The sequence below is a fragment of the Onychomys torridus genome, chromosome 15, assembly GCF_903995425.1.
Source record: "Onychomys torridus chromosome 15, mOncTor1.1, whole genome shotgun sequence".
In the NCBI taxonomy this organism is placed as follows: domain Eukaryota; kingdom Metazoa; phylum Chordata; class Mammalia; order Rodentia; family Cricetidae; genus Onychomys; species Onychomys torridus.
In genome coordinates, this window is record NC_050457.1 from 17718597 (window position 1) to 17745944 (window position 27348).

Here is a 27348-nt window from a genome sequence, read left to right on the forward strand (position 1 = left end):
TCCCCTTTGACAGGGAGGCTGTCTCAGCAGGTGGCTGCCTTTCCGTGCAGTTAGCCAAATGGGGACATTTCACAGAACACAACCTACTCAAGACCCCTGCTGCGTTCCCAGATTGTCCCTTGCCCAGCTATCCTGACTCTTGCTTGGAGCTAGGGAAGCCGCCTTGTTAGTCAGCCTAGAATATCATGGCAGTTCACTGTTAGCAGCAGTTAGGGAACTTGCTGGGAGCCCACTCTCACCTCATGGTTCAAAACAAGAAAGGCAGCCTCATCTCAGCCGTCCTGTTATGAGCCTGGGACCTTGTTGGGGGAGGCGGGGAGAGGAAGTGTTCTTTGGGTACAGATGGAGAAAGTGCTTTCTTTTCTAAGCTGAAGCATGTGGATCCATAAATAATCCTGCCTTGAACTTGGCATGGACCATTGTCCTAAGCCTTCAGGCCTGAAGTTTTACAGTATTTCTCTTCAGAGATCACAGCCTCATCGCACTCCTGACCCAGAGCACAGCTTGTGGGGCAGCACAGCTGACCCTTGGCATTACCACTGAGGTACAAGCCCTCTGAGAGCTCACGAGAGAGCCCTGCAGTTCAGCCAGGGAACAAATATATTCTGAAAAGCCATTTTAAATAGAAGAGGGACAAGGTCGAGGATGGGCTGGACGTAATAGCAAGTTGGTTTTCCAATCAGCGGGTGTGTGTGTTTGTCCAGAGGGCTCTCTACTTAACAGGCTGGACAGGTGCAGCCTCCCAGGGCCTCCAGGGAGTCCTCCTGGCTCCTTTTCCAATTCTCATTCAGCATGATCGTTTTCATTATAAACAATCTCCCGCGAGACTCCCTTGTTTCTCCGAAGGCTTTTCAGTTCTGCAGTATTTATTTGGTAAGAAGTGCTTGGGAGCGACACCTGTTTGTGTTTCACGCTAGTCTTCTCTCTCCAGTTGAATTGGGAAGTCTGGCTTAGACAGGGCAGAAGCACCAAGTGAGATCATCCCCAGGCAGGCTCTGACATGAGTGACAGCTCCGTCATCTCTAAATGGCCTGTGATCAGTCTCTCTATCATGACGTCTGGCCTATAGAGCACCTCTGCTGGGTCAGCTCTTATCAGACCTGTGGCCTTGGAGAAAAGCTGCTGGGCTGGGGGTGGGGGGTGGAGTTGGTGCTTTCACAGGCTCCTGTTCACCTCTTAAAACTGTCTCATGAGGGAGAGGAAGCCTTGCAGTTTCCATGTAGGTTATTGTTTTAGTCAGGGGTTTGTTTCTATTGCTGTGACGAAACACCATGACCAAAAAGCAAGTTGGGGAGCAAAGGGTTTATTTGGCTTACACTTCAGCATTGCTGTTTATCACTGAAGGAAGTCAGGACAGGAACTCAAACAGGGCAGGATCCCAGAGGCAGGAGCTGATGCAGAGGCCATGGAGGGGAGATGCTTACTAACGTGCTTCCCCTGGCTTGCTCAGCCTGCTTGCTTTTTTTTTTTTTTTTTTTTTTTTTTGCCAGAGCTGAGGACCGAACTCAGGGCCTTATGTTGCTAGGCAAGTGCTCTACCACTGAGCTAAATCCCCAACCCCTCAGCCTGCTTTCTTATAGAATCCAGTACCACAGCGCAGGGATGGCACCACCCACAATGGGCCGGACCCTCCCCCATTGATTATTACTAAATGAGAAAATGCCTTACAGCTGGATCTCATGGAGGCATTTCCTCAGCTGAGGCTCCTTCCTCTGATGCCTCTAGCTTGTGTCAAGTTGATACACAAAAGCAGCCAGTACAGTTTGTAGATGAAGACACACTGGGAAGTTACTTATCCACATGGCCAGGCAGTATAGAGCCCAGATCTGAGGAATTCCAAAAAGGTTTTAGCAAAACACACTACCTCTCCCTTAACCAAGCACAGCACAGCCTGGCAGTTTACACACATATATCCTTAGTATTATGCAGACAGTGTCTTAGGAATATCATCCCATATAACTATTGTGACTCATCCTATGAAACAGGAAGTATATAAGTTAAGTACAGTCTCTGCTCACTGGAGTGTCAGCCAGCAAGCAGAGTGCTGGTGTGTGGCATACCAACCGCCATTTTAAGCTTTGACAGTGGACTTTGTTATTTCCCCATTTCCCTTCCTCTCCCACAATCGCCTGCCTCCCCCAAGCCCAGTGTTTCAAGGGGGCTCTTTGTAGTTCTCATGGCGTTGACATGACCTCGGTTAATGAGATGCAATCATTCAGAGAGGGCCATACACCCAGAAGTCAGATTGGAGCTGTGTGATCCTGCCTGACCTTGGAGAGGGGACAGAGAACTGGGGCTGCAGACCAGCAGTGCCAACCCCTGAATGAGGGAGCGTTCAATCTCTGAAGGAAGGTTGAGTCACTGGGGCAAAAGTCCTCTGGTAATGAAGTCATGTGTCCTCAGGAGCAAGAATGAGCTCTCTGTGATATCAGAAACAATGAGCATGTTGAGTCTAAGACCTGGGGTGAATGGGAACTCAGGCCAGTTCAAGAGATGCATTCTTCATGGACAACTTTATGTTGTCAACAAGTGGACCCAGTTGTAATGATGCCCAGTTAATGGCCATCAGTCACCATTTTGAATGACTTTTCTCACATCATGACCTCTTTAAGGCTTTTTAAAAAAGTTTTAACTAGCATAAATTAACTTCTGTAAAACAATGTGAGGAGTGGATGGGAAATCAGCTCGGGTAGCAATGTCTTGTCTGTTCTTTCTCCTGGGAACATTTCCCTTTACATTCTTACTCAGCTAGGAACTGAATACTTCCGCTGGTGATCTGATTTGCAGGTTGTTGTTGAAGGTCGTTACTCTCTGCCATCACATAGCCAAAAAAACCAAAACAAAACAAAAAGAAAAAAAACACAAAAAGCAAAAACCAAAAACGAACAAACAAAAAACCCCACCAAAAACCCAAACCTGGTGGTGGTTTAGAGAACTAGGGGTATGTGATAGCACAGCCCTGGTCACTGCCCCACAAACTCTACAAGGGGCTGCCAGGACATCGACAAAGTTCCCTGCCGCCGGTCCTGCCTGCATCCATCTGTGATGCTTGGCTGCCGGGGCCGTGTCCCGGGTTGCGGGTTGCGAGTGCCCGAGCAGAAGGTTGGTGGGAGCCAGATAGGATTCCCCACGGCCCGGCACTCAGTGTTGCCACAAAGAACGAGAAACAATGGCATCCAGAAAGTGCCCTGGGCTGGGAGCTGAGCGCTGAGCGCGGGAAGGTGGGCGGGAAGGTGGCGGGCGTCCCGGGTGGAGGCGGCGCAGGACGGGGCGGGGCCTGGCCGGCCGCTCACCCTCCTTCTCTCTGGACGTAGGTGAGGCCGCTGGCCGCCAGGACTTCCCACTCCGCATGAATGCCGCCAGCCCGGGACCGGGACCTCACTCCTTCTGCCTCCTTGGACCGCGGGACTAAGAGACCCTTGCTGCGACTTCCTTCCCGGACCCCCGCGCATCTCACCGCTGTCTGTCTGGATTGACCCCGTGGACTCCTGCCTCGCTTTCCCACCGTGATCATCAATATGTGTCATGTCATTGTCACCTGCCGCTCGATGCTCTGGACCCTCCTGAGTATCGTAGTGGCCTTTGCCGAGCTCGTCGCCTTCATGAGCGCAGACTGGCTGATCGGGAAAGGCAAGACCCGCGGCGCCGAGCCGGTAGGCACCGACTCGGAGCCCCACTACCTGGGCATCCTCTGCATGCGCACGCGGGGCATGCAGCAAGTCCCTCGGGACACACTGTGCGGGACCTACGCCAAGAGCTTCGGGGACATCGCCAGCGGCTTCTGGCAGGCTACTGCTATTTTCCTGGCCGTGGGGATCTTCATTCTCTGCGTGGTGGCCTTGGTGTCCCTCTTCACCATGTGCGTGCAAAGCATCATGAAGAAAAGCATTTTCAACGTCTGTGGGTTCCTGCAGGGAATCGCAGGTGAGTGCTGGGGTGAGGGGAGGAGCCTGAGCTGGGGACTCCCTGCTCCCGTTGCCCGCCTCCGCTGAAGAGGGCTGGCGGGAGTCCCTTTACCTTGGGGTCACTCTTTCAGCTGTAAGCCCCAGGCTTGCAATCTGGCATTGCATGCCCACTTCTCCCAGCTTGTTTCTTCCAGATCTGAATTGTTGGGTTTTATTTGAGTGACTGTTCCTACTTTTCGCTTTTCCCACTTAATTAAAACTGTGCCGGGTTGGGGAGTGGCATGTGTGAGGAGGGGTTTGATCAGCTTTAGTCTCAGCTGCTGCTAACACAGAAAGTCATTGCTTTGGTTCCCCTGTCTACTTAGAGGCAGAGAGGTTTTATCCTCTCACCCCGGTGAGTTCAGCGTTGGGCCTGGAAGACTCCAGCGGGGAAGGGATTAGCATCAGCTGCTCTGGGTTTAATGATGGTTCCACTTAAATTGTCTCCTGGAGCCTGACACAATGTTCTGTGCAGTCAGATCAGAAGATGCAAACTAACTTCCATTTTTCTGGGCATTTCTCACTAATGAGCTTGTTGGAAATGGGTGGAAAGTCTGAGTTCTTGACAATGGTCCAGGAGGGAAGGCTGTAAGGTCTGTGGGCCCTGGTTTCTCCAAAGGGTTGACCAAGGCAGCAGCCATTAGCCCAGGCAGGAGGAACTGCCTCTGTGCAGTTGAGTTAGAAAGCAACCCCCAAATGTAGACCAAACAGGGGAGCACTACCATTTTAAACCAACCGGGTACTGCATTTCAGCCTTGGTGGCAGGGAGCAGGAGTTACCTCAGCCTTGTTGAAGAGCACAGGTGTTTCCCTCTTAGCACCCCACAAGCCAGGCCAGCAGTGGAGACCAGCTGAGCCCTGGAGCCAGAGAGGTGGAGAACCAGCAAACCCTATGTGAACTACCTCCACTCAGCCTCCCAGCAAACTCTTGAGTTCAGCAAGGCTGCTTCCAAATAAGCAGATCAAATGACAGGGCCTTTTCCAAACAGCTGATAAGATAGCATTATCTGTTCTTCAGATCGTGGGGAAGCACTGCAGGTTGTGATTAAGGCTGAGGTAATGGGCTGAGAGATGACAGAATCTTCTCCTCAGCCTGACCTGGCCATCTTCAGGCACTTACTTACCTGACAGGATCTGCTGTGCCAGGAATGGCCCAGGCAGATGTGTGTAGACACTCAGAATCTGCTAGATCAAGTTTCAATGGTCTATCTTTGCTACTAGCTAAGAGATCCACTTTTGGGCAGAGTACCACCTCTCCGTGCAAAGTGGGGAGACTAGACCATGAAGTCACCTTAGTGTGTGTTTGTTTTAATCTTGGGGTGTAATTCTGAGGAGCTCTCTGCCTTTAGACTCATGTCTGAAATCTGAAGTCTGTTCTTTCTGTCTCACCTCCCAGAAACATTAAAGGCCGAGGGCTTGGGTCCTTTCTCTTTTTAGCTTCTTCTCCTCGGACATAGTGCCTCAGGTATCTGACTTAAAACATTCCTGAAGTATTCCCAAAGGGTTTTAAAAAGTCATTCTAAACACATAGCCTGTACCCAGGATTCACTCATCCTCTTGAAGAGCCCTGGTTAGCCAGAAAGGAAGGGTTGACATTCCAACCAGGTCTGAGAGACCCTCCATGCTGAGAGATTCATGATGTGTCGTCCCTGGGAGAGCTTGTCCCCTGAGAAGCTCACAGAAATATCTGTGCTCTGGAAAAAAGGGAGGAAGGGAGGGAGGGAGGAAGGAAGGAAGGAAGGAAGGAAAGAAGGAAGGAAGGAAGGAAGGGGAGAGAGAAGAAGGAGGGAGGGAGAGAAGGAAAAGAAAGGAAAGGGAAAAAGTGGCTATTTACAGCATGGGGTGAGACATCTGGGCCCCAACACATGTCTTTTGTAGTTTGGGATGCAAAGTAGAGGCATCCTTTACCTTTTTTTTTTTTTTTTTGGTCTTGAAGACTATTCCCATGCAGCTTATTTTGTGTTTCTGTTTCTGTTTCAAAAACTTCCTTGAACACAGGCAATCCTCCTGCCTCAGTTTCTAGGTGCTGGCATTATAGGCGTGGGCCATGACATACAGCTTCACGTGTGGTTTTTCACAAGGGTCATTCCAGTACACTCCCTCCCTGAGGATGAGTTAGCCCAACACATCTTTTTATGCCCTCGTCTGCTGCTTCTCCCAATTGGCAAAGAAACATCTTTTGCAGAGTTCAGTGTGTTTTCACACCAGTGAATTTTTATGACCTCTCTCCCCGCATGGAGTGGTTGAGAAGAGTTAAGAAAGAACACCTCATGGGCCAGCCTGCTAGAGATGGCAGTTCCAAAAGTCTGAGCTTTCTAAAGAAATCTGAATTTTCTGTCCACCCCCGTGACTTGGGCACATTTCAGAAATTCTGAGGTTACTCACAGTTTTAAGTTGGCAAGCGGCAGAAGGCCTTCCTGTCTCTAGCACTCTGCTCTCTAGGGGGCACAGGCTTACGGTGATGGTCTGAAATACAGAAAAGGCAAGCTTCTTTGTCCGTAGCCGGGCTAACAGTGCACCACAGATGGCTATGGATGAGTTATTCTTCCCATGTCCCCATGTCTGCCAGAGGAGCTCAGGGGCTCCTCCTCCTAGGATGGAGGTCCACACCAAGCAATTCAACCCGGTGTAGGCGGCAGCCCTGGTCCTGGAATATCTGGCTACCAAAGTAGCCACACTAGTGTGGAAGATACTGGCTGTCATTCCCTCCACCAGCCTCTCTCTCTCTGTATTAGCATCAGAGGATGGCTGCCCTGAGGCGTTCCTCTACTACGCCCCCTTGTGGTCAGGCTACATTGAAGCAAATGGAGATCAAGGAAGCCAGTGCTGGGGTAGAATTTCTACTTACCTGTGGCAAAATGACACTTTAAGAAGTGACTGACTGGACATAAAACTATGAGATGATGTAAGCATATTCCCTAGGTCTCCCTAATTTTAAAAAATAAATATAGAAATAGAAACCGTGAACTGGATGTGGTGGCATGTCTGTAATCTGAGCACTTGGGAACGGGAGGCAGAAGGATGGCTCATAAGCTCAAGCCTAGCCTGGGCTACATATCAAGACCCTCTCTCAGAACAAAGCATACCTTTAAAATACTGATGTCTGGGCTTTAGAGTTACGTGTGGAAGATTCCACCTCAGTAGAAATTTCTACCTGGTACTTTAAAAGCAACAACTCCAGAGAACTGAAAATGCAGGCTTTGTTTCAAGGCTTGACCTAATGGTAGCCAGGAAGCTGATCATTTCCTACCTTCACGCAGAAGACCTGGTGTTCAGTAGTTGCCGCAGGCTATCACTAGAGTTAGGATTTACCTTAGGACTGTGAAACACTGGCCAGTTTAGCCCACTTCTCTGAGCTCCAGGTTTGCTCACTTGGAAACTGGTGTAATCATAGTGCACAGCTCAAAGCTGTTTGAGAATTAAAGGAGACAATATGTTAGCAAGACAAGCATGATGTTTGGTGTTTAGGAAATCATGGTAGCTCTGTGGTGGCTATGAACATGTTTCTGCTCTCTTGCCAAGTTTTAGGATGTTTTTTGTGTTTCTGAGAATTGCTGTGTTCTGAGGAACAGGGCATCTTTTACAAACCTTTGGAATTGGCCTATTGTCTTCAAGGCCTGTATTTTCTGCATGCTGCTGTGCTCTGCTTCCTTGATTGCCTGCCTGGGAGGAGGTTGCAGGGCACAGGTGCAGAGCCGACCTGAGGTCTTGGACCCTTAGCCCTTTCTTAGACCACAGTTCCCAGGAACAGAGGAGTGCAGATCCTTGTCTTCCTCTCTCCCACACGTACACTTCCCTAGGCTCTCTTCCTGGGAGGCAGTGTCCACACTTGTGGACTGCAGGTGGCTCAGAAACTCCAGACTAGCCTGCACTAGAGGAGAGCATGGCCGGGACTTGGCAGAGCCAGCAGCACACATGCGTTCAGAGTCCTCTGGGATTCATTACAAAAGCTGAGTAACCAGCCAGCAGGCCTGGGTTTTTCCAGCTGTCTTCCTTAGGTTGTGACCTGGATGTAATCCATATTGAAACCGTAGAATGCAAAGATCCAGGTTTTCCATGACAGCATCAAGCAGTTTGTTTTTGGAAATGCATAGAGGGTGAACGTTGAAGTCCATGGAATCCCCAGTGACTCAGGTTTGGGACAGAAGCCATTCAAATGAGCTCAGGACTTGGCTCGGTTGTGTTGGCAGGGACCATTCTACTGAGATTTGCCATGGGGGTTGCTGGGCCTGTCTGTCTGCTGTCCTCTGGTCCTTTCTCACAAGCCTCTCTGTCGGCTCTCATACTCTTGGTTCCCTCCAGCTCTGTCTGTCTGTCTGTGTGATCTCAGCCTAGCAGGGCATCCTCAGTGACCTGTCCCACCATTCTGACCAGACAGACTACTATGGGCTAGCCTCTGCCTCTGCATGTCTGCTGTGGAGGGTGTCAGTCATGTAGGGCCTGATATGTGTGAAGGGCCTGGTATGTATGGTTCTGCTTCCTTAAAGGTGAATGGAATAGTCAAGAGCAAGGGAAGACTGGGGAAAATGAAAAGGGGGTAAAAGAATGTGAGGGGACCAGGAAGGCTTGGCTTCGGTAACTGTGACACCGCCTTTGTCATGAATCTGAGTGTGAATGGTGACGGGCGGGTACAGCACCAGCTGCCACCCAGGCTTTGTATTCATAAATATGAGCGTGTGTAGAGGGAGGTGTGGGCATGTAAAACACCACCATTGCAAGCCAGGCAGCCTGCCTTCATGAATCCAAATGTGCGTAGCGCTGTGAAGGGTATGCCAGGATTGACCTTCTGGAACCAGGCTCTGGGAGGAATGAGTGAGTGGGTGTGAGGTGCACCGTGACTGCTGTCTGGGATGGGTTTCGCTGCTTTTCTTCCATAGGGTGAAATATAACAGCAGCATTGGGATGAAGTCCCTAGCACAGCTTAGTCCCGGGCGCCATGTATACTTTTCTCCCTGTGCATTCATTCAAGGTCAGAAAGATGAACTCACTAAGGAAGAGGAGAGAAATGAAATCAGGGACTTGGGAAAGCAAAAGAGCCTGGCCATAATTTTACCCCTGAGGCAGTCACCTCCTTATCCCAAGAAGGTACACTGACCTTGATGAGCCATTCCAAATCTCACCAAAGAGAGGAGAATTGTGGGTACATGCCAGCTTTCCGTCTTGGTGAAAGCCAGGCACTGAGGACTTCCGGCCATCAATGGGGGGCTCTTGATTTCTCTAAGTGGATAGCATCTCTATTGTCAGTTTCATGCTTGAATCAATTTAAGAATGTCACAGATTGGGCCTGCAGAGATGACTCAGCAGTTAAGAGCATGTGCTGCTCTTTGAGAGGACCCAAGTTCTGTTACCAGAACCAGAACCTGTTTTAGGTGGCTTACAACCACCTGTGACTCCAGCTCCAAGGGGAATTCAACATCTCTCATCTCTCCAAAGGCACCAGTACACGTACACACACACACACACACACACACACACACACACACACACACACACTTTTAAGAAGTAAAAATAAAAATGAATGTCACCAATGGACACATTTACAGATTGACCAGCCTTTAGTAATCCCTTGATAGGAAGTAGAGAATGTGTTATGAAACATCAATCCAAGGAGATGTCATTAGATACATACTAAGTACACATAGTTCTAGACTGGGATCTACAAGTTTCTTGAATTTCTGCTTCCAAGATGTATTAGAGGGTTACCATTTCATAAATTGTACTCTAAAGAAGCATAAAGATGTATAAACGTATATCATCATATATAAAGGAAACCAAGAACCCAACCCACAGTCGTAAACACAAATAGACCAAGCAGCCATTGATGTGAGGTGATCAGAGACTAGGATGTAGTGTTTAAAGGATCCTTTGTAAGGTCCTGAAGAAAATTGCAAACTCTCTTAAAAGTCAGATACAGTGTTGGATCTGCAAGTAAAATGTGGAAATGGTTTGCCATGGCAACTACTTCATTGTAGACATAAATTATCCTGGAGCCATTGATGATCTGTGTTCAACCTACATTAACAAATAATGGCCTAAACGTGGTTCTGAATATTTGCTTGAATAGTTGGGGAACTCTGTTTTAAGAGCGTAAGGCAATGGTGGTACTCGCCTAAGCTGTAAAACCACTTTAAAAACAATCTACATCTCTGTGCTATAGCACAAATATGAATTCTTCATTTAATAGTGCTCTTCCAAGTAGCTTTAGCAAACGGCCAGCGCACGTGCGCATACACACACACACACACACACACACACACACACACACACACACACCCTTCCTCATAGTACACATATTGAGAATTTAAAGCCAGTATTAAAACACTGCACATACTTGTAATCCTAGTACTCAGGCAGGAAAATGGCAAGTTCGAGGCCAGTGTAGGCTGCATGGTCAGATCATGTCTAAGAAAACCGAGGGAGGGCCCTAGAGCCCAGTGGTTGTGAAGCTTGTTTGGTATGTATGAGGCCCTTTGTTCTGTCCCCAGCACTGGGAAAACAGAGGAAAGAAAGACAAAACGGTGCCTGTCTGTGTCCACACACTCAAGTCAGAGTGCAGAGTGGCTGTGTTGGCAGGCCCATCCCAGTGGCCCGGTGTTGAGAGGTGACATCTGGTGTGTCGTGGGAATGATTTAACATCTGCGCCTGGAGACCTTAGTGGGCACAAGTTCACTTACTGTCTGGAAGTTCTCACTCTCAATCACATAAGGGGTTTTGGATCTTTTTAAGTGTCTTTTAGGGATGGGGGTGGATGGGTATAGCTCCCGAGAGTCCATGCTTAGTGTGCATGGAGCCCTGGGGTCAATCTCTAGCACTAAGGAGGAAAAAAAGTATCTTTTAGAACGACACGCTATTTCTTTTTATATGTTTGTGAATGTGCCTAGGTGTGCATATGTCGACCACATGTGTGCAGAGGTTAGAAGAGGGCATCGGACACCCTGGAACTGGAGTTCTAGGCAGTTGTGAGTTGTCTCCTGTGGGTCCTGGGAACCAAACTCAGGCAACAGCAGCAAGTGCTCTAACCACTGACCCATCTCTCCAGCACCATGCAAGCTTATCTTGAATTGTCAAACAGGAGCTGACTTTCATGACTGATGAGTAAAATATTGATTAAATACTTTGTAAAGTTCTCCCAGTTACCTGCCCGCAGTTGACAAGCAGGTTCTCTCTCTGAATGGGAAATACTCCCCATCACTGGGAGGGAATACAAAGTAAACTGGTGTGTGGGATGAATTTCCCCAGCTGGGAGTGATCTAGGGAGGCATGGACTGTGGAGAGACCCCCATCTTCCTTCACATCTCCACATACTCCAAGGGCATCCGATAACTCTTAATTAGTAGCCATTAGTTCTCATAATTACAACAGCAGCTTCCTCGGGGGCTTACTGTGGTGCCCTGATTGTCATCCAGAGAATTCGGTGTCGGTTCCTGTGTTCTCCCGTCCCTCCTCTGACACTCCATTTTCCTTGCCGATTACTCTACCATGGGAGTTCTGTTAGTAGAAAGAGCTAGCCTCCTGGACACCTCTGGGGAGATAGGGTAAGCAATACTTACAAGCCCTTTTGTTATTGTTTTTAATTATTAACATCTGAAGTATCACCCAGTTCCTCTTTTCCTCCCCCTCCCCTGTTATTAATCATATACCGACTTGACAGGCAGACAGTACTGTCCCACAAAGGCCCGCCAGCCATCAGCTGACAGCCCGTTTCCTTACTGGTAACCTCTGACCTCCCACCCCCTGCTTCGGTTCGTGAGGCTATTACTGAACATCAAAACCAGGCCCTGGCCTGCCTTCATCCATAAACTCTCAAAAGCTTTCAAAAGCATGCAACTGTAGGAGGTTTGCAGCTAGACAGTGAGAGGGCAGAAACCTCAAAAGCAGCCTCTTTCCTTCTTACCCTGTAACTGCCCGGGCTCCTTAAGCACCCCCTGACACAGGTTCCTCAGCACATCCCCCAGAGGATTCCTGAAGAACTCTAGACCCACAGTTGCTGCCTGGGAACAGGTACCAGTGTACTCTGCTAAGATCCCCACCTGTCCACAGCAGAACCCAAAGCCGAGGCCGGTGTAGTGAGGATTCATAGAACCAGATATATTCATTTAAAAGAATAATCCTTTATTTTCAGATTATAGCCTTTACCATTTTTTGTGTTATTCCCAGGGTCCTCAGTTGAGCAAAATAAATACATTGGCCTCCCATTAGTTGGCCACCCATTTGCTCCTAACTTTTATTCCAAGCTTTTGCCCTTGGATTGCTTTTCAAATTCTGCCATGTCTGCCTCTTCTTCCCAAGGCAGACTAGACACAGCCTCCTCAGGGCCTGGGCCTGGTGGCGGGCGATCTTAATGAAGAATATTCCAAAGGCACTGCCCGTGAGATGTGTACAGGTCACTCCTGTGTCTGCAGGAGGACAAATCTCAGTGGCTTGGGAGCCAGCTGTGGTCAGTTATGGTGGGCCTTTGTCAGTCTTTGTAATGTGCACCCGGAACTGACCCTCGGAAATGGCCCCGCCTAACAGCGAGAGCTCCTGGGGACTGCTGAATGACTCCTGGCCGTTGACATGCAAGATAACTTGAGAAAAAAAAAATTAAAAAGGGGAAGCATAGAGGTAAATGATAACTGGTACAGGGGTGCTCTTAACACCAGCGTGAGTGAAGTAGACGGTCCCTAAATCACTAAACATGATCTTCCTCTGCTGTGTACACACACACACACACACACACACACACACACACACACCCCTGTGCATTGCACTGTCCTCAGGCTGCTGAGCAGAGGTGATCTTTTGCTCTTGCCTGGCCCCCTGGGAAGTCTTTCTGACCCCAAGCTCGTGCTATTCCTTGGGACCCCTCCCCTGCCCCTTCTTATCGCCCCATCTTTCTGCCCTGTCATTTGCCCCCCAGCTCCCCCTGCCCCGCCCCCCTCTGAGTGCCCTGACCCTCCTGAGGCAGCCAGGCCAGGCATAGCTAGAAAGTTTCTGAGTTTTGTGGTTAACGTGAGACTGGCATCTGGATAACTGAAAATCAATTCCTTTTAACTAACTGCCTTTTTCTGTGTGCCTCTCAACAAAGAACCTTTTCCTGTAGTCAGGAAAAAGGACTTCAGTGCACAAGAAAGAGGCCAGCCAGTGGTTTTTTGGTCCTGACACAGGCTTCCTTTTGGCCCAAACTGCCCACCTCCGGGGTTCATGTTATCAACGGAAAAAGTCTTCCTCCAACTATTTCAAGAACTTGGCAAGAACTTTCCATGTTACATGGCTTCATGTAACATCACAGTGAAATCTTATCATTCTACTTTTCATTCATCCATTCAGCAAGCAAATACTCACTAAGCCTATATTACACATCACATATTGTTTCAGGCCACGGGGACACAAGACAGTTCTCACCCATGTGGGATTGGTATTCAAGCTGGTAGAGACGGGAAATAAACAACGTAAATAAATTGTGTAGGATGCTAATGGCTGTAATGGGAAAAACAGCCTAGGCTTGGTGGAAAAGCCAGGTGCATTCTGGAGTAGTAAGGAGAAACTGCCTAGGTCAGATAGGTCATCAAGTAGGAGTCACTGAGGAGATAAGGCTAGCTAATGCCTTGGAGAGGAAGAGAAAATCGACCAAGAGGTCATTCAGAGAAAGCCCTCCAGGCAATCAGCAAGGCTAAAGTAAGGTCAGCGGGTGTTCCTGAGAGATTCCGGAAACGAATATATGAGTGACAAAGATGAGTCAGTGACACCAAGGTTTCTGCGCTGAGCAGGCCTAAGAGTTGAATTTGAGTTTGTGCAGGTGAAGTTGGTAAGTTGAGGCACAAGAGTTCAGGTTCGGTTAGTAGTCTCACGTTCCTTATCAAATGTCCACACCTGCAGCAGGATGTGCAGAGCTGTAGCCGAGACCTGGAGGCGGGAGGCATGGGCAGTACTTAGAGTCACAGGACCACATGGCATTCAGCATGTGGATTTGGGGAAGGCCTGAAGGGAAGTATAGCGTCCTGGAAGAGAAAAGCCAGAGCAACTTCTAGTGTGGACTCAGTTACAGGTGAGCATTCCAGTCCTGTCTTGGTTGGCTCCTTAATTAGTACTGACACACTTGCTGAATTTGGTGGCTGAAGGGAACACCTCTCACAGGCTTAGGACAACTTCTGAGCAGTGTCCCAGAACGGAACAGGTTTCTAGAGGTCAGTCACTTCCTTGGTTGACTTGATTCGTGCTTGATGGTCACATGGGGTGAGGAACCCAGAGTGACAGGCCTCTGCTGTTGTGTGGTGGTAGTCTGAGCTGAGTCAGCATACACCAGGCCTGAAGCTTTCTTTAGGTCTCAAGTCCAGACAGGGAAAATGCCACAGAGTAGATCCCCACCACACCTCTGTTTCTTCAGAGACACTGGTCAGGGAATGGTTGTTTGATGGTATTAGATGGTCTGCGGTGTTCCAGCTGAAGACTGTTTCAGAGTCTGAAATACCATGAACTTTTGACCACGGTTACTCAGTGTTAACCATGATACACTCAGCAGGTTTATTTATGATGGGAACCCAATTATGATGTCTTATTAAGACATTGAGTCAGTTAACAAACATTTAAGAGTATGTGTCACTTGTGTGCAAGACATGGACATGGACGGTTCCAGAAGATTCCTTTATATACTCAAGCAGCTCAGAGGCCTACACCAGAGACTGCGCTCTCTCCAGAGCTGAGAGTAATGACTTACAGTTGGTAACTTGGTATGTAGCAGTTGGATAATTGAAAATAACTGTGAGAAAGGGCTGAAAAGAAAGGTCCACAGGGCAGCGGAGAGTAGAGAAGTCGTCCTAACCGGAAGTAGTGACATTTGGAGTAAGATCATGGGGACATTTCTAGGCAGATGTTGAGTGCAGTTGGCACAAGTTCCTTGTTTGGGAAATGGCAGCCTACATGGTCTGATCCAGTTCTTGACGGTCTCTGGCCCGGAGGTGCTGAAAGACTGTGAAATGCAGTGATACCTGCTACACACACACAGGCATATGCGTTCTCTCTCTCTCTCTCTCTCTCTCTACACACACACACACACACACACACACACACACACACACACACACACACACGACAAGCCCACAGTGTGCAATCACTGGCATCCCTTTGTCCACCCTTCTCCGGGGACTTTCGGGTGCCCCATAGCTCCACAGTAGGTCTCTGGATTGTGACTTAGAGGAAGTGGTCAGTGTTCTGTCTCACTGTGATGCTCCTGTTCTTAGAAAATTTACTCTGCAAACAGGTCTCTAGACAGTTTGTGGTGTTCCGTGTGGAGGCCACCTGAGGAGCAGGGAATGTCACGTGGAGATCCAGCTTGCACAGACAGACATTCCAGAGGGCAGGACTGCAGTGTTCACTGTTGGGCGGCGGGGGTGGGGGATGGGGGGATTGCCCCTGTGTAAAGCAGTGGGTGATCCCCAAAGAGAAGGCTGGGCCTGGCTCCATGACCTGCCACTGGTGAGGCAGTGTGGCATTATGTGACTGGTTGGAAGGGAGGTGTCAAAGAGGTGAAGGAGAGGCTGTAAGATCGCCACCAAGCCTCGCCTTCCTCCGCTGCGCTCCATACTCTGGTCCCCTGTGCCTTGCACTCCATACTCACCAGGCCTGAGTGGTTGTCTTCAGACTTGGTGCAGCAGTGTCCAGTCTTTCCACAGTCAAGTATGGGAAAGGCTGAAAGCCATTTCCCTCCCACCCCAGGGGTTTGATTGAAATTTACACTCGACAGCCCGTGCTCAGTTCCAGGCAGACGTAAAGAAATTTCCTAAGACGTGACTCTGCAGCTGGTCCTCTCTCAGCCAGTGTTGATGAGGATGCAGGACTGTGGCTTTACACTTCTTGTGTGTTTCATTTGATTTTAGCACCTTCTGTACCTTGGGCAGTGTTAAGGCACAGGTGGTACTTTCATGGGGCCCACACTCTAATTGAGTTTAAACCCAGTAAAACTGCCAAGAAGATGTGACTAAGACAGACAGCTGAGGGTATAGTGGAGGATGGGGTCACACTGCGGTGTCCCATCAGGACAGCCACCAGTGAGGTGGTTAGGACTCTGCCTCCAGCCTGAGGTGTGGCATCTGAGTAGTTGTTCAAGGAACTAGCCACCACTTCCTCTCCACTTTTATTGCCTCCCAGCACGAAGACTGAGTCATGCACTGTGGTGACCAGTGGTCAGCAGATGCCACCATCTTCTTACCCTCTTGTCCAGTGGACTGGGAGGCTGTTAGCAAGAAAGGAGACAGGATGAAGATTTCCTTTAGTTATCATGAAAATGGAACCTTCTAGGACACTTGTCCTGTTAGGTCTAGCCACAGCACAGATCCCCAGCAGGTGAGAGCTTTCCATGCTGGCCACGGTCTTCAGCTGCTGGTTACGTTCTCTCTGCCACTTCTTCCTGGCCTTGCCACAGCCCAACCAGGTACCGTGTTAAGGTTCTAGGCAGAAGAAAGCAAGTGGACATCCTCCATTGCCCCTCACAAGGGCTCCAAACATGCTGTGACTGAGTGACACTTGCGAGGGCCCAGGGACCATTGCCACAGCAGCTGCTCTCATCCTGAGGACAGTGGGAACCCAGGGCTATGCTCACCACACTTGCTCTTGTGGGGAACAGCCAAGTGTGGCATTCATGTGACAGGGCCACTACCAGAAGCACCAACTTTCTGGAATTTCTTGGTATAAAGGGCCTTACAGAAACCCAGAGAAAGGACAATTGGGTTGGTGTTTTTTTTTGTTGTTTTTTTTTTGGGGGTGGGGGGGCTTTTTTTTTTTTTTTTTTGAGACAGGGTTTCTCTGTGTAACAGTCCTGGCTGTCCTGGAACTCACTCTGTGGACCAGGCTCAAACTGGCCTCAAAATCACAGAGAGCCACCTGCCTCTGCAAGCAAGTGTTAGGATTAAAGGTGTGCACTACCACACACAGCTGACAATTGGGGTTTTAAAAGTGTGTGTGTGTGTGTGTGTGTGTGAGAGTGAGAGAGAGAGAGAGAGAGAGAGAGAGAGAGACAGAGACAAAGAGAGACAGACAGAGAGACAGAGAGAGAGACAGAATGTATGAATGAGTGTATGTTAGGAGTTACCTGAAGGACAATTGTCCCTCAAGCAGACCTAATTCCTCTTTTTCATAGCCCTGGCCGTGTTACTGATGATTCTGCTGAGCCAGGGCAGAGTGGTCCCTTCCACTGGCATGCTGAGGAGCCCCACTCTGGGCTTGCCACAACCCAGCCAGGCACCAGGCCTCTCTGAGCCAGGCTCGGGGGAAGAGGTGGTCGCTGCTGCCGCTGCACACTTCAAGTGCTTCCGGTGGATATACCCAGCCCACTTTAAATCACCCTCCCGTGTAGACTCTTCTTTGATCCTATATCCTAGTTGAGGCTTTGATAGATTCGAGCCTGACACCCTTCTGTGATAAGGTTTCCTGTCACCTTTATTGGTAAATTAAGTCAGTAGCAACCACAAGGCTCTCAAATGGTCTATAGTGAAAGGGACCGCACCTGCACTAGGAACGGAAAGACACATTTCCTGGCTGGGCTTGGCAGGCTGCAAAAGGGGGCTTTGATGCTATTAAAGGAAAGATATCTTTAAAAATAATTTATTTACTGTGTATACAGTGTTCTGTCTGCATGTATGCCTGCACATCAGAAGAGGGCAACAGATCTCATTATAGATGGTTGTGAACCACCATGTGGTTGCTGGGAATCAAACCTAAGACCTCTGGAAGAACAGCCAGTGCTCTTAGCCTCTGAGCCATCTCTCCAGCCCGGAAAGCTATCTTTTAAAACTATATTCCTAATAGGATCCCATCAGCCACATTGATACATTGTGTATGCTTTCCAGGAGTCTGAGCCTAGAACAGGGTGCCAAATGCAATGTGCAATTGATGGTTAATCGGAACACTTCAGCCTTCTGTGGGGAAGAGCAGCCTGCACCTGGAGCCTGCCAGAGCATACCTGCTGGGACCATAAAAGGTTCAGCAGCTGTGTGGCTTCTCAGGGTGGCCACTTAGGACCTGGAGGGAGGAAACTGTCAAGATGATCTCGGTGTCTTGTGGGAGGCTTCCTTAAGTAAACAGCGAGTTTCTTCGGGATTAACTGGGGTTAGTCGCTTTGGAAGCATTTAAGAACTAGGAAAGTGATGTTAGGTCTCCACCAAGCAAAGCTCTATTTGAATGGAGACTATCCTTTCAAAGGTCTAAACTTTATCTCTGAGCCAGAATCTTTTTTTCTCCCCACATTATTATAACTTTTTAAATACACCAGTTGGAGGTGACCCTTTTATGAAAGGTGACTGTCCTCCAGCTGTGCGTGTGTTTGTAGTTGGAGAGCTGATGGCTTTACCCTGGCATCCAGCTGTTGGTCTTGTTCCCTGTGTTTAATGCAGACTTTTTTTTTTTTTTCTAAAATAACGGCTTCGTTATAACACTTCATACGTGTATCATACTTTGGTCACATCCCCACACCACCTTGTTCACCTCTGTTCCATTATGTAGCCCTGGCTGGCTTGGAACTCATGGAACCACCTACCTTGGCCTCCTGAGTGCTGGAATTAAAGGTGCGTGCCACTGTGCCCCACCTCCTTTTCCCAAACTGTCCCCCGCTTATACGTTCATGTCATCTGTGGGTATGTCCAGTTTTAATCTAGATTCCAGGTGGGGAAACATGGGATATTTGTATTTCTGAATGTGGCTTATTTCACTTTATATAATCTTTAGTTCAAGCCGTTTTCCTGCATATGATGATGCATTTAATTCTTTATATACATATCACTTTTTGTATCCATTCATCTGATGCCATCCAACCTGGCTACAGTGAATAGTGTAGTGAATAGTGACACCCGGATGGTATCACTGGGTCATATGTAGTTGTTTCTGGTTCTTTTGCAAAACTTGCATGCCGATTTCATGTCTTCAGTACTTTACACTCCCACCAGAGGATCTCCCCAGCTCTAACCAGCATTCTCTTTCTTAGACAGCCACTCTGAGTTGAGATAGAACCTCAAAGTGTAGTTTTGGATTGCACTGAACCTTTTGTGTGTGGTGCGCATGCGCATGCATGTGCAAAGGTCTGCGAGGACATTGGGGGCCCTACTCTATCACGCTCTAGTTCAGGGTGTCTCACTGAACCTGGACCTAGGCTGGCAGCCAGCAAGCCCCAGTGGTCCTCCTGTCTGTCCCGGACAGTGCTGGAGTTACAAGGGCGCAGGAGCAGCCACACCTGGCTTCTCACGTGGGTGCTGGCCCCCACACTTGAGTCCTCATGCTCAGCAAGCACCTTTACCCATGCCAACTCTCCAGCCCCTTTTTTGAAAATTCATTTGCTCATTTATTGACACATTATTTGGTATTTAATCTTTTGAGCGCCTTACATTATGATCTGGGATCGATCTTCTGTCCGTCCACTGAATACCAGGAGGAAATGGTCTCCCATCTGCAAGCTGTCCTTTGCTGTGGAAAAGCTTTTTAACTGCAAGTAATCCTATCGATCAGTTCTTGCTGTTGGAGTTCTCAGAAAAGTCTAGACTTGCGCCTGTATCTTGAAGTGTTCCCCTTCTGGTCTCATGCCTTACATTAAGGTTTCTGATCCCCTTTGAAGTAACTTTTGTATGAGGTGAGATGAGAGACAGAGATGGACTTTTCATTCTTCCACGTGTGGGTGTCCAGTGTCCACACATTTGTGGACGAGAACAACTTTTCTCTGTGTTTTTGACAGCTTTGTTGAAACTGAGTAGCTGTAGTGTGGGTTTGTCTCTGCATCCTCTACCCTGGTCTCTGCATGCTGTTAGTGTTAGTCCAGCCCTGCAGAATAACTGGAAATGGGGTGCTGTGGTGCCTCTCTCAGTGCCCTGCAGTAACTAGAAATGGGGTGCTGTGGTGCCTCCCACCTCGCTCCTTCTTGAGTGCTCTGGCTAGTTGGAGTCATTTGTGCATTCATTTGAATTATAGGATTATTTTTTTCTAACTCTGTGAAGAATGCCTTTGGAATCTGGATGGAATTCAAGCACTTATCAGTTCTGAGAATTTTCTGGTGAGGACTTAGGGTGTTAGCATAGGATTGTGTCTTTGCAAACAGGGGCAGCTGTGATTCCTCTTTTTCTATCTGCACCTTCCCTGATTCTACTGCCTTATTGCTCTGAGACTCAAGCATAGTGAATAAAACTGTAGCAGACCTTTGTCTCTATCCCCAACTTTGGAGGTAATTTCCCCATTTACTACGCTTGCTAGAAGCTTGTCATGAGTAGCCTATTTGAAGTGTGTCTGTTCAAGAAGTTTAGCATGAAGGGATGTTAAAATCCTTCAGAGGTCTTTTCTGTATCACTTGAGATGGTATAGATGTTTGTACCTGTATCTTATTTATATATTGTTGACATTTGTTGAGCTATCCACGCAGCCCCGGATTAAACCAAAATGACCATGGTCTTGATGCCTTGGATCTGCAGATGTGTTGAGAACTTTTACATCTGTGTCCATCAAAGAGTTTGGTCTATGGTTTCATTTATGTGCATGTTCTCATATCTGGTTTGGGAATCAAAGTGATCCTAGCTTTTAAAAATGAAATTGGTAATCATCGTTCCCTTTGTAATTTACAGAACAGTTTGAAGAATCCTACTAGTTCGGATTTAGCAAATAGCAAGCATAGTAAATGGGGAAATTACCTCCAGAGTTGGGGATAGAGACAAAGGTCTGCTACAGTTTTATTCACTATTGTGCTTGAGTCTCAGAGCAATAAGGCAGTAGAATCAGGGAAGGTGCAGATAGAAAAAGGAATTAATGTTGTCCGTTTGCAAAGATACAATCCTATGCTAACACCCTAAGCCCTCACCAGAACATTCTCAGAACTGATAAATGCTTGAATTCCATCCAGATTCCAAAGGCATTCTTCATAGAGAAAAATATCCTATAATAGTTAATAGTTAATAGTTAAAGGGTTAGTTCATCTGTAAACATCTAGTAGAATTCAGCAGTAAATTCATACAGCGCTGGCTCTTCTCTGTTGGGAGACTATTAGTCTCACTGCTCACTAGAGATTTCTTTGCTTATATCCTCTTTATCCATTTTCTTCTAGATTTTTCCAGTCTCCTAGTGACCCTTCAATTTCACTGGCAACTGTTTTTTTATTTTCTTTCAATTTGGCCTAAAGGTTTTTCCGTTTTGTTTAATTAAGAAAGTACTGTTTACAGACTTTAAAAATTATACCCACCTTCTGGGTTGAAGATTAGTACACTCTATGATGAAGAATCAGGTCAAGGCCTGGAGTCCAGCTCATAGAGGACAGATCCTGACTCAAACCTTACCTTATTCCAAAGTCAGGGCTCCCAACAAATGAGCTTTTCTGTATCCGCTTGTGAGCTTTGGAATTGAATCCAGACCCTGCTCATGACTGCCCGTCCCCACTCAGCCTTCCATCCACAGTGGACTAGTGCCATGGCATGTCCACATCTTCCTTCCAAAGAACTCTCTCCCTGGTACTGACTGCATCTCCTCCGCTACAGCACTGGAGCTCTGGCCTGGGCATAGAATAAGCCAGCCTTCCCTTCCAGCACGGGGCTGTCAGCTGAAATGAAAGATGCTGATAAACGTTGTATAGGGAGTTCTACTAAGTAAAATCAAAGGCCCCGCTGTCCTTGGTGACTTCAGATCCCCTTCTTCGTGAGCAGCTTGTACTTGGGAGTGACCAGGCCTGGGGTGAGGCCAGTGGGCACCAGCACACAGATGACACCTACAAGTGAAAATCTTGTACCTAAAGCTGCCTCTCCAGTCCTAGCCTAGGTTAGACCAGGCAGAAACACAGTGACCCATGACCACGCAGCAGTGAGGGACAGAAGGGTTCTGGCCAGGTGGAGCCCAAGCATGTTGGTCTCTACGCAAGGCAGGGTTCACTTCAAATCAGACTTATTTCCAAATAGGCTTGGACATACCTCTCCCCTTGGCATGCAGTTCAAACAACACTTTTAATGGGTGTAGTTTAGGATATAGTCTCCATGAAGGCTCCTGTCTTTTGTCTATAACCAAGTGGAGGCCACAAGGTTCTGGGTGAATTACTTTACACCAGTGGTTGGCAAACTCTGACCGAAGCCAGATAGTAAATATTTTGTGTTTTGGCGGGCACATGTTCTAAAGCAACCCCATTCTGTTTTTTCATCACCGACACAGTCGTGGGAAGTCTGTAAAAAAATAAGCATGGCTCTGTTCTAATAAAGCCTTATTTTTAGGTATTTATTATGGTGTTTTGCTTGTGTGTATGTGCACCACATCGCATGCCTGGTACCTGTGGAGGTCAGAAGAGGGTGTCCTGTCCTGTGGAACTGGCATTAAGGACAGTTGTGAGCCACCGTGGGGGTGCTGGTAGCTAAACCCAGGTCCTCTGCAAGAGCACCAAGTACTCTTAACTGCTGAGCCATCTCTCCAGACCCTAATGTGTTGTTTATAAAGCTACGTTTGGCTTTAGTAAGCAGCCCCTTATGCAAAGAAATTCACTTTTCTAGAAATCATTGGTAGAGTCACATTCCTACGTGTACAAACTGGCTGAAACATTTCTAGGCAAGCTCTCTCCTCCCAAGCTCCACGATGGCATTGGGTATTCGGAGTCAGGCTTACATACAGATGACACAACCACTCTATTGCGGAGTGACTGTGGGCATGTGGAGCAGGTACTGAAGGCTCTCCGGGCACCGAGGGGCTTCATGTGTTTTTCTCTTCTGTCCCTCAGGTCTGTTCCTTATCCTTGGCCTGATACTCTACCCTGCGGGCTGGGGCTGCCAGAAAGCCATAGACTGTGGACGGCATGCATCTCCCTACAAACCTGGAGACTGCTCCCTGGGTTGGGCCTTTTACACGGCCACAGGGGGCACGGTCCTCACGTTCATCTGCGCCGTCTTCTCGGCACAGGCGGAGATTGCCACCTCCAGTGACAAAGTACAGGAAGAAATCGAAGAGGGGAAGAACCTGATCTGCCTCCTTTAGTCCGGAAGACAAGACCGCTGCTACCTTTCTTTATGACTCGTGACACAGTGAAGAGCCAGTCTTGACCTACCAGAGCCACATTCCACAGCCCCAGGCCTTCGTGGGACCCGTGAGGAGCACCGCCCACCAAGCAGAGTTCTGGGACCCGCAGGCTACAGTGCACATGCCAAGAGCAGACAAGGACATGCTTTAGCCCCTGACTGTGGAGTTCTGACACACTCCGTAGCCCCAGGGCTCAATGAAGGATGGTGTTCTCACCCAGCAAGGCAGGTGACAATCTCCCCGGCATCGGAGGAGAGGCCAGCCAGCCTCAGGGTGCTTTGAGGCCAGTTTCTGGCCCCCAGCTATGTGTCTGTGAACATCTCAGAATGTGGGCAGCAGGTGGGGTCGTGGTTTTCTTCCTACTTCAGGTTGTTTCAGCTGAAAGGAAGATTACAGAGTTACTGATGACAGGTTGTATGCCAAGATACCCGGTATTGCTTGGCAGACCAAAGGGCTCATCGGGGACAGTGTAGAATCCCGCTGTGGAACTACGCCTGCTTGAGTTCCAGGGCAAGCGACATCAATGGAACCCTCCTCAGGATCTGAGTGAAGACAGACAATCATCCCCTGGCAGTCGGGCAGATGCTTTCCTGCTCCCTGCAGCCAGCCTAGTGCCTAAGCTGTCTCCTTGTAGTTAGTTTGCTCCTGGGGTTGGGGTTGTGCCTGGCCGCCCAGGGAAACCTCGGTGTTTCCTCCTTCCGGGATGGCAGCCTCCAGACCAGCTGTAGCAGCACACAGATGTTCACAGGGAGGGGCTGCCAGAAGCCCAGCCTTGGCAGGGTGACTTTCTGTTGGATGACTGCTGTCAAGTCGGCTGGTGCCCAGTCCTATTGGTATTCTTCACAGAGAGGCAGGAGCTCGTCATGGCAGCTTCTAAAGCTTTTGGTGTTGATCCTGGGTGACTGGGTGACGCCAAATCACTGCCACAGCCGACTTACATCAAATCCCATCCCCAGGGTGGCACAGACTAAAAAATGCAAACACAGGCGCAGGACCAAGCTCAGCACACCTGCCCAAGCAAAACCCACCAAATACCACTACTAAAAAGGACTCAGGGCTTTGAACCCAGTTTCCATAAATTATCCATATAACCAAAGCAGCCAGAAATACCAGCGTCTGGCAGTATATAATAAGCCTTGCAGATAGGGACCCTACCTGTAGCAGTGTACATGGAGTGCAGGACCCACTTGGTTTTAGAGCTATGTTCCACTAAGGGCTTTGTCTTAAAAGGTAAATATTTAAGCACCTTCTACTGGCAAGTATTTGCTAAGTCCAACCAGGTACACACCCTGATTCAGAGTTTACAAGCCTGCCCCGGGAAACACTTAAAGCGATGTCAGTTTAGAACCAAGCCTTGGTTCAGAGTAACTGCCTTACATGGAGACAGGCTAGGCCCACTGGGGTTTAATTATAGTTTATTTGCCCTTTGGCCTATACCAGAAACCATCTTCTCTTATCTCCCATGAAGAGAAAGGTTAGGGAAGAAGGGTGTTGAATCAGATCTTAAATTCAGTTTTGAACTAGTATTCAAACTAAACAAGGTAGAGATCCTGTGGCTTCTTTAGAAGAGAGAAGGGGAGGCCCCTAAGCAACCTTAGGAAGACTCAGGAAACAGGAACAGATCACTAAGCGCATGGGCCATCCAGCATGTGGAAAAGGCTCTCGTCCTTCACTGTGTATTTACCATGTCCTAACCATGTACTTCTGCCTGCACAGTAACCGTGTTTCCAACCGGGGCAATACTTGGCATGAAACATAGTTTTACTCATAGGAAAACTGACAAGAATACTTTAGTTTTCCTTGAACCAGATTAATTTTTAAGTATTTTTTACATACAATCTTAGCCCGTTCTTCACAAACTAGTCCTAAGCTAGGGACCCTGTTCTTTGGGTAAGGTGAAGTGGACTATGTCAGCCTGCTAACAGTCAAAAATGAAAATGTGACCTCTCTGCCAGATTACTTAACAGTGTTTTTTTTTACTAATTTAAACATTAGAGAAGACCCCCCCCCAAAAAAAAAGGGTCACAAATGAAATGCCACACTATTGAAAACTACCTAAGTGTTGCCTTAATGGAACAGAGAGAGCGAAGGGGAGGGAGTTCAACATTTGAGACCTTCAAACCAATCTACAGACTTGTACAGGGAATGAAGGGGCCACCCACAATCATGCTAGTGGAGAATGAGACTTGACTTATGGCTCGTCAGACCCTTGTTGGCCTGTACCCATTTCACTAGAACCATCACTACTGCAGGAAAAGTCTTATTTGCCTGCATTTGTACCAGCTTCTCAAGGAACGCTAAAGCAGAAATACTTGGAGTCTGTGGATTCTTTAAACCTGTGTGGTAATTCAACAATATTACATTAACTGTGGAAGGTTTCTGTAGAGTTCTGGAGCATCTGTGGTGTAATCAATGGTCTTTGTTAAACATGTATTCTGTAAAGTGCCATAGTCTTTATGTGTAGCATATTTAAATATATATCACACATACACAAGTTTGAAAGATGTGCAATAACAAAGGTGTATGTATGTTTTGTTTGGGGAAACTGGACACACTTCAAAACAGGGATGTTTCTGTTTTGCAAAGGAGAGTTAGACATATTTGCCTTCATGGCAACAATTTTAATGCTACACAAGCCTTATTGTGAAGAAAAGACTGGTATAAAGTCAGCTTTCCTGGGTCTAAATGGAAGTGATCACTATATTTATGGCAGACTCGGTCCAGCAAGCCAGGCCCAGTCAATGCTAGTCTTTCATGTGAAATGTGAAGCTGCCATGTTGCCTTTTCTCTTAGCCTGATAACTAGCAGCTGGTGTCGACTGAAGAGCTATTCTTTGTGAGCTTTGGTAGACTGTGTTAATGCTAGGCCACTATAATAAGGGCTAGTCTCCCGCTTTCTTAGCCGTAAGAGTCTGGCTTAGGACAGACCATTCTGTGCAATAACATGTGGCTGCCGGGAACCCCGGGCCTGCATTTGTGTTTCGGGAGCGAAGACTCCCAAGGCCAAAGGAATTCAAGGGATGAGTGAGGGGACTTCTGAGACCGTGGGGAGACTCCTTCGATAGCCGAGGGAGTCCTTCGGTGCAGTGAAGGAACTCGGCGCCATTTGATGTTCAATAACCACTTGAGCCAAATACGAAGATGTACTTAGAGCCGACGACTCAATTGGAGCCTTCCTGTGTGTGGTCGTCCTGTTATACTGTAAACTAATACATTGTTTGTCTAGCATTGATTAGCATTCTGTACATAAGATTTTCTGCTTGAGATCTGAATTAAATCAGATTTTGCAAACTCAATTCTTTCAAGTTTGACTATGTTGGCTTCAATACAGTGCACATAATTTGATTAAAAAAAATACCAATCAGACAAAATTTAAAGACTACCTTATCGTAACACTGACATCAGGAAAAATATCCAGGCATTTTCTACTGCCGATTCTTAACTTATCCCCATCATGGGTTGCGTTTAATTTCTTACTTGGAGAAGTACTAACACAATTATAGGCATCTTAACTTCAAAGCTGCAAGACAGGAAAGTGCTTTAGAGCATTTGCTAACCAAAGGGTATGTCCTCTCCTCTCAAAAAAAAAAAAAAAAAACTCAAAAGAAAAGCCAGTCCTATGGAGCCTTCACCCACGTCCCTACAGGGACCCCTGACCAAGAAGTCAGAACACCTGGCTTTTGATCTATAAAGTCAATGATGCTAAACACCATTTCCATAAACTTGTTCAATGCTGCACCTTCCCGGGAGCACTGTCAGGATGAGCCGGAGCGGCTGTCCCCTACCTAGCTGCTGTTTGGCGGATGCTTTGGTTGCTGAGCAGAAATGACCACCAGGTTTCCAACTGAAATCAGTTAAAAGTTAGGACGGCCCCAACCACTGGAGGAAATGCTTTTAAGACAAAAGGAGCTTTTCTGGTGCCTTTTTAGGCATTACTATATTGTACTCAAAAGTCAACCTGCAGAAAAAACACCAGGACTTCAGTTTGAGCAGAGGCCAGGGCGTAGTCTCATGTGCTTGCCGTCCTCAGTCTGTGTGTGTGTGTATGTGTGTGTGTGTGTGTGTGAGTGTGAGAGAGAGAGAGAGAGAGAGAGAGAGAGAGAGAGAGAGAGAGAGATCACATGCCGAGGCCAGTGAAGGGCACTGGGTATCTCTTTCTAGCACTATCTTTATTTAGGTTTTGGGTAGGCTGGCTGGCTGGCTGGGAGCTCCAGGATCTGCCTGTCTCCACCCAGTTAATGCAGGTGAGAAGCAGTTGTGCCCGGTTTTCACATGAGGATTCAAACAGAGGTCCCCGCTGCTTATATAGAACTCTACCCAGGGAGCCTTCTCACCAAGGCCAGTCTTTAGTTTTTACAGGGAAGTGCTGCCGCTCCATGTCCTGGACAACATGGTCAACTTCCTTTGGTAGAGCCCCTA

At 47.9% G+C, this 27348-nt stretch overlaps 1 protein-coding gene across 6 annotated transcripts in view; it reads left to right on the forward strand.

Moving 5' to 3' along the window:
- The window catches only part of Lhfpl2 (LHFPL tetraspan subfamily member 2), a 146473-nt gene extending 120248 nt beyond the window's left edge, over window positions 1-26225 (forward strand). For 5 of the 6 annotated variants that reach the window (XM_036207331.1, XM_036207333.1, XM_036207332.1 and 2 more), the window contains exons 2-3: window positions 3315-3924; window positions 22635-26225. In XM_036207331.1, coding sequence (XP_036063224.1) covers window positions 3519-3924; window positions 22635-22888 — 660 coding nt within the window. In that variant the 5' untranslated portion in view covers window positions 3315-3518 and the 3' untranslated portion in view covers window positions 22889-26225. Of the gene's footprint in view, window positions 1-3081; window positions 3103-3314; window positions 3925-22634 lie in introns of those variants that run through there. The other variant, XM_036207336.1, reaches the window with a different exon arrangement.
- The last annotated feature ends 1123 nt before the right edge of the window (window positions 26226-27348 follow it).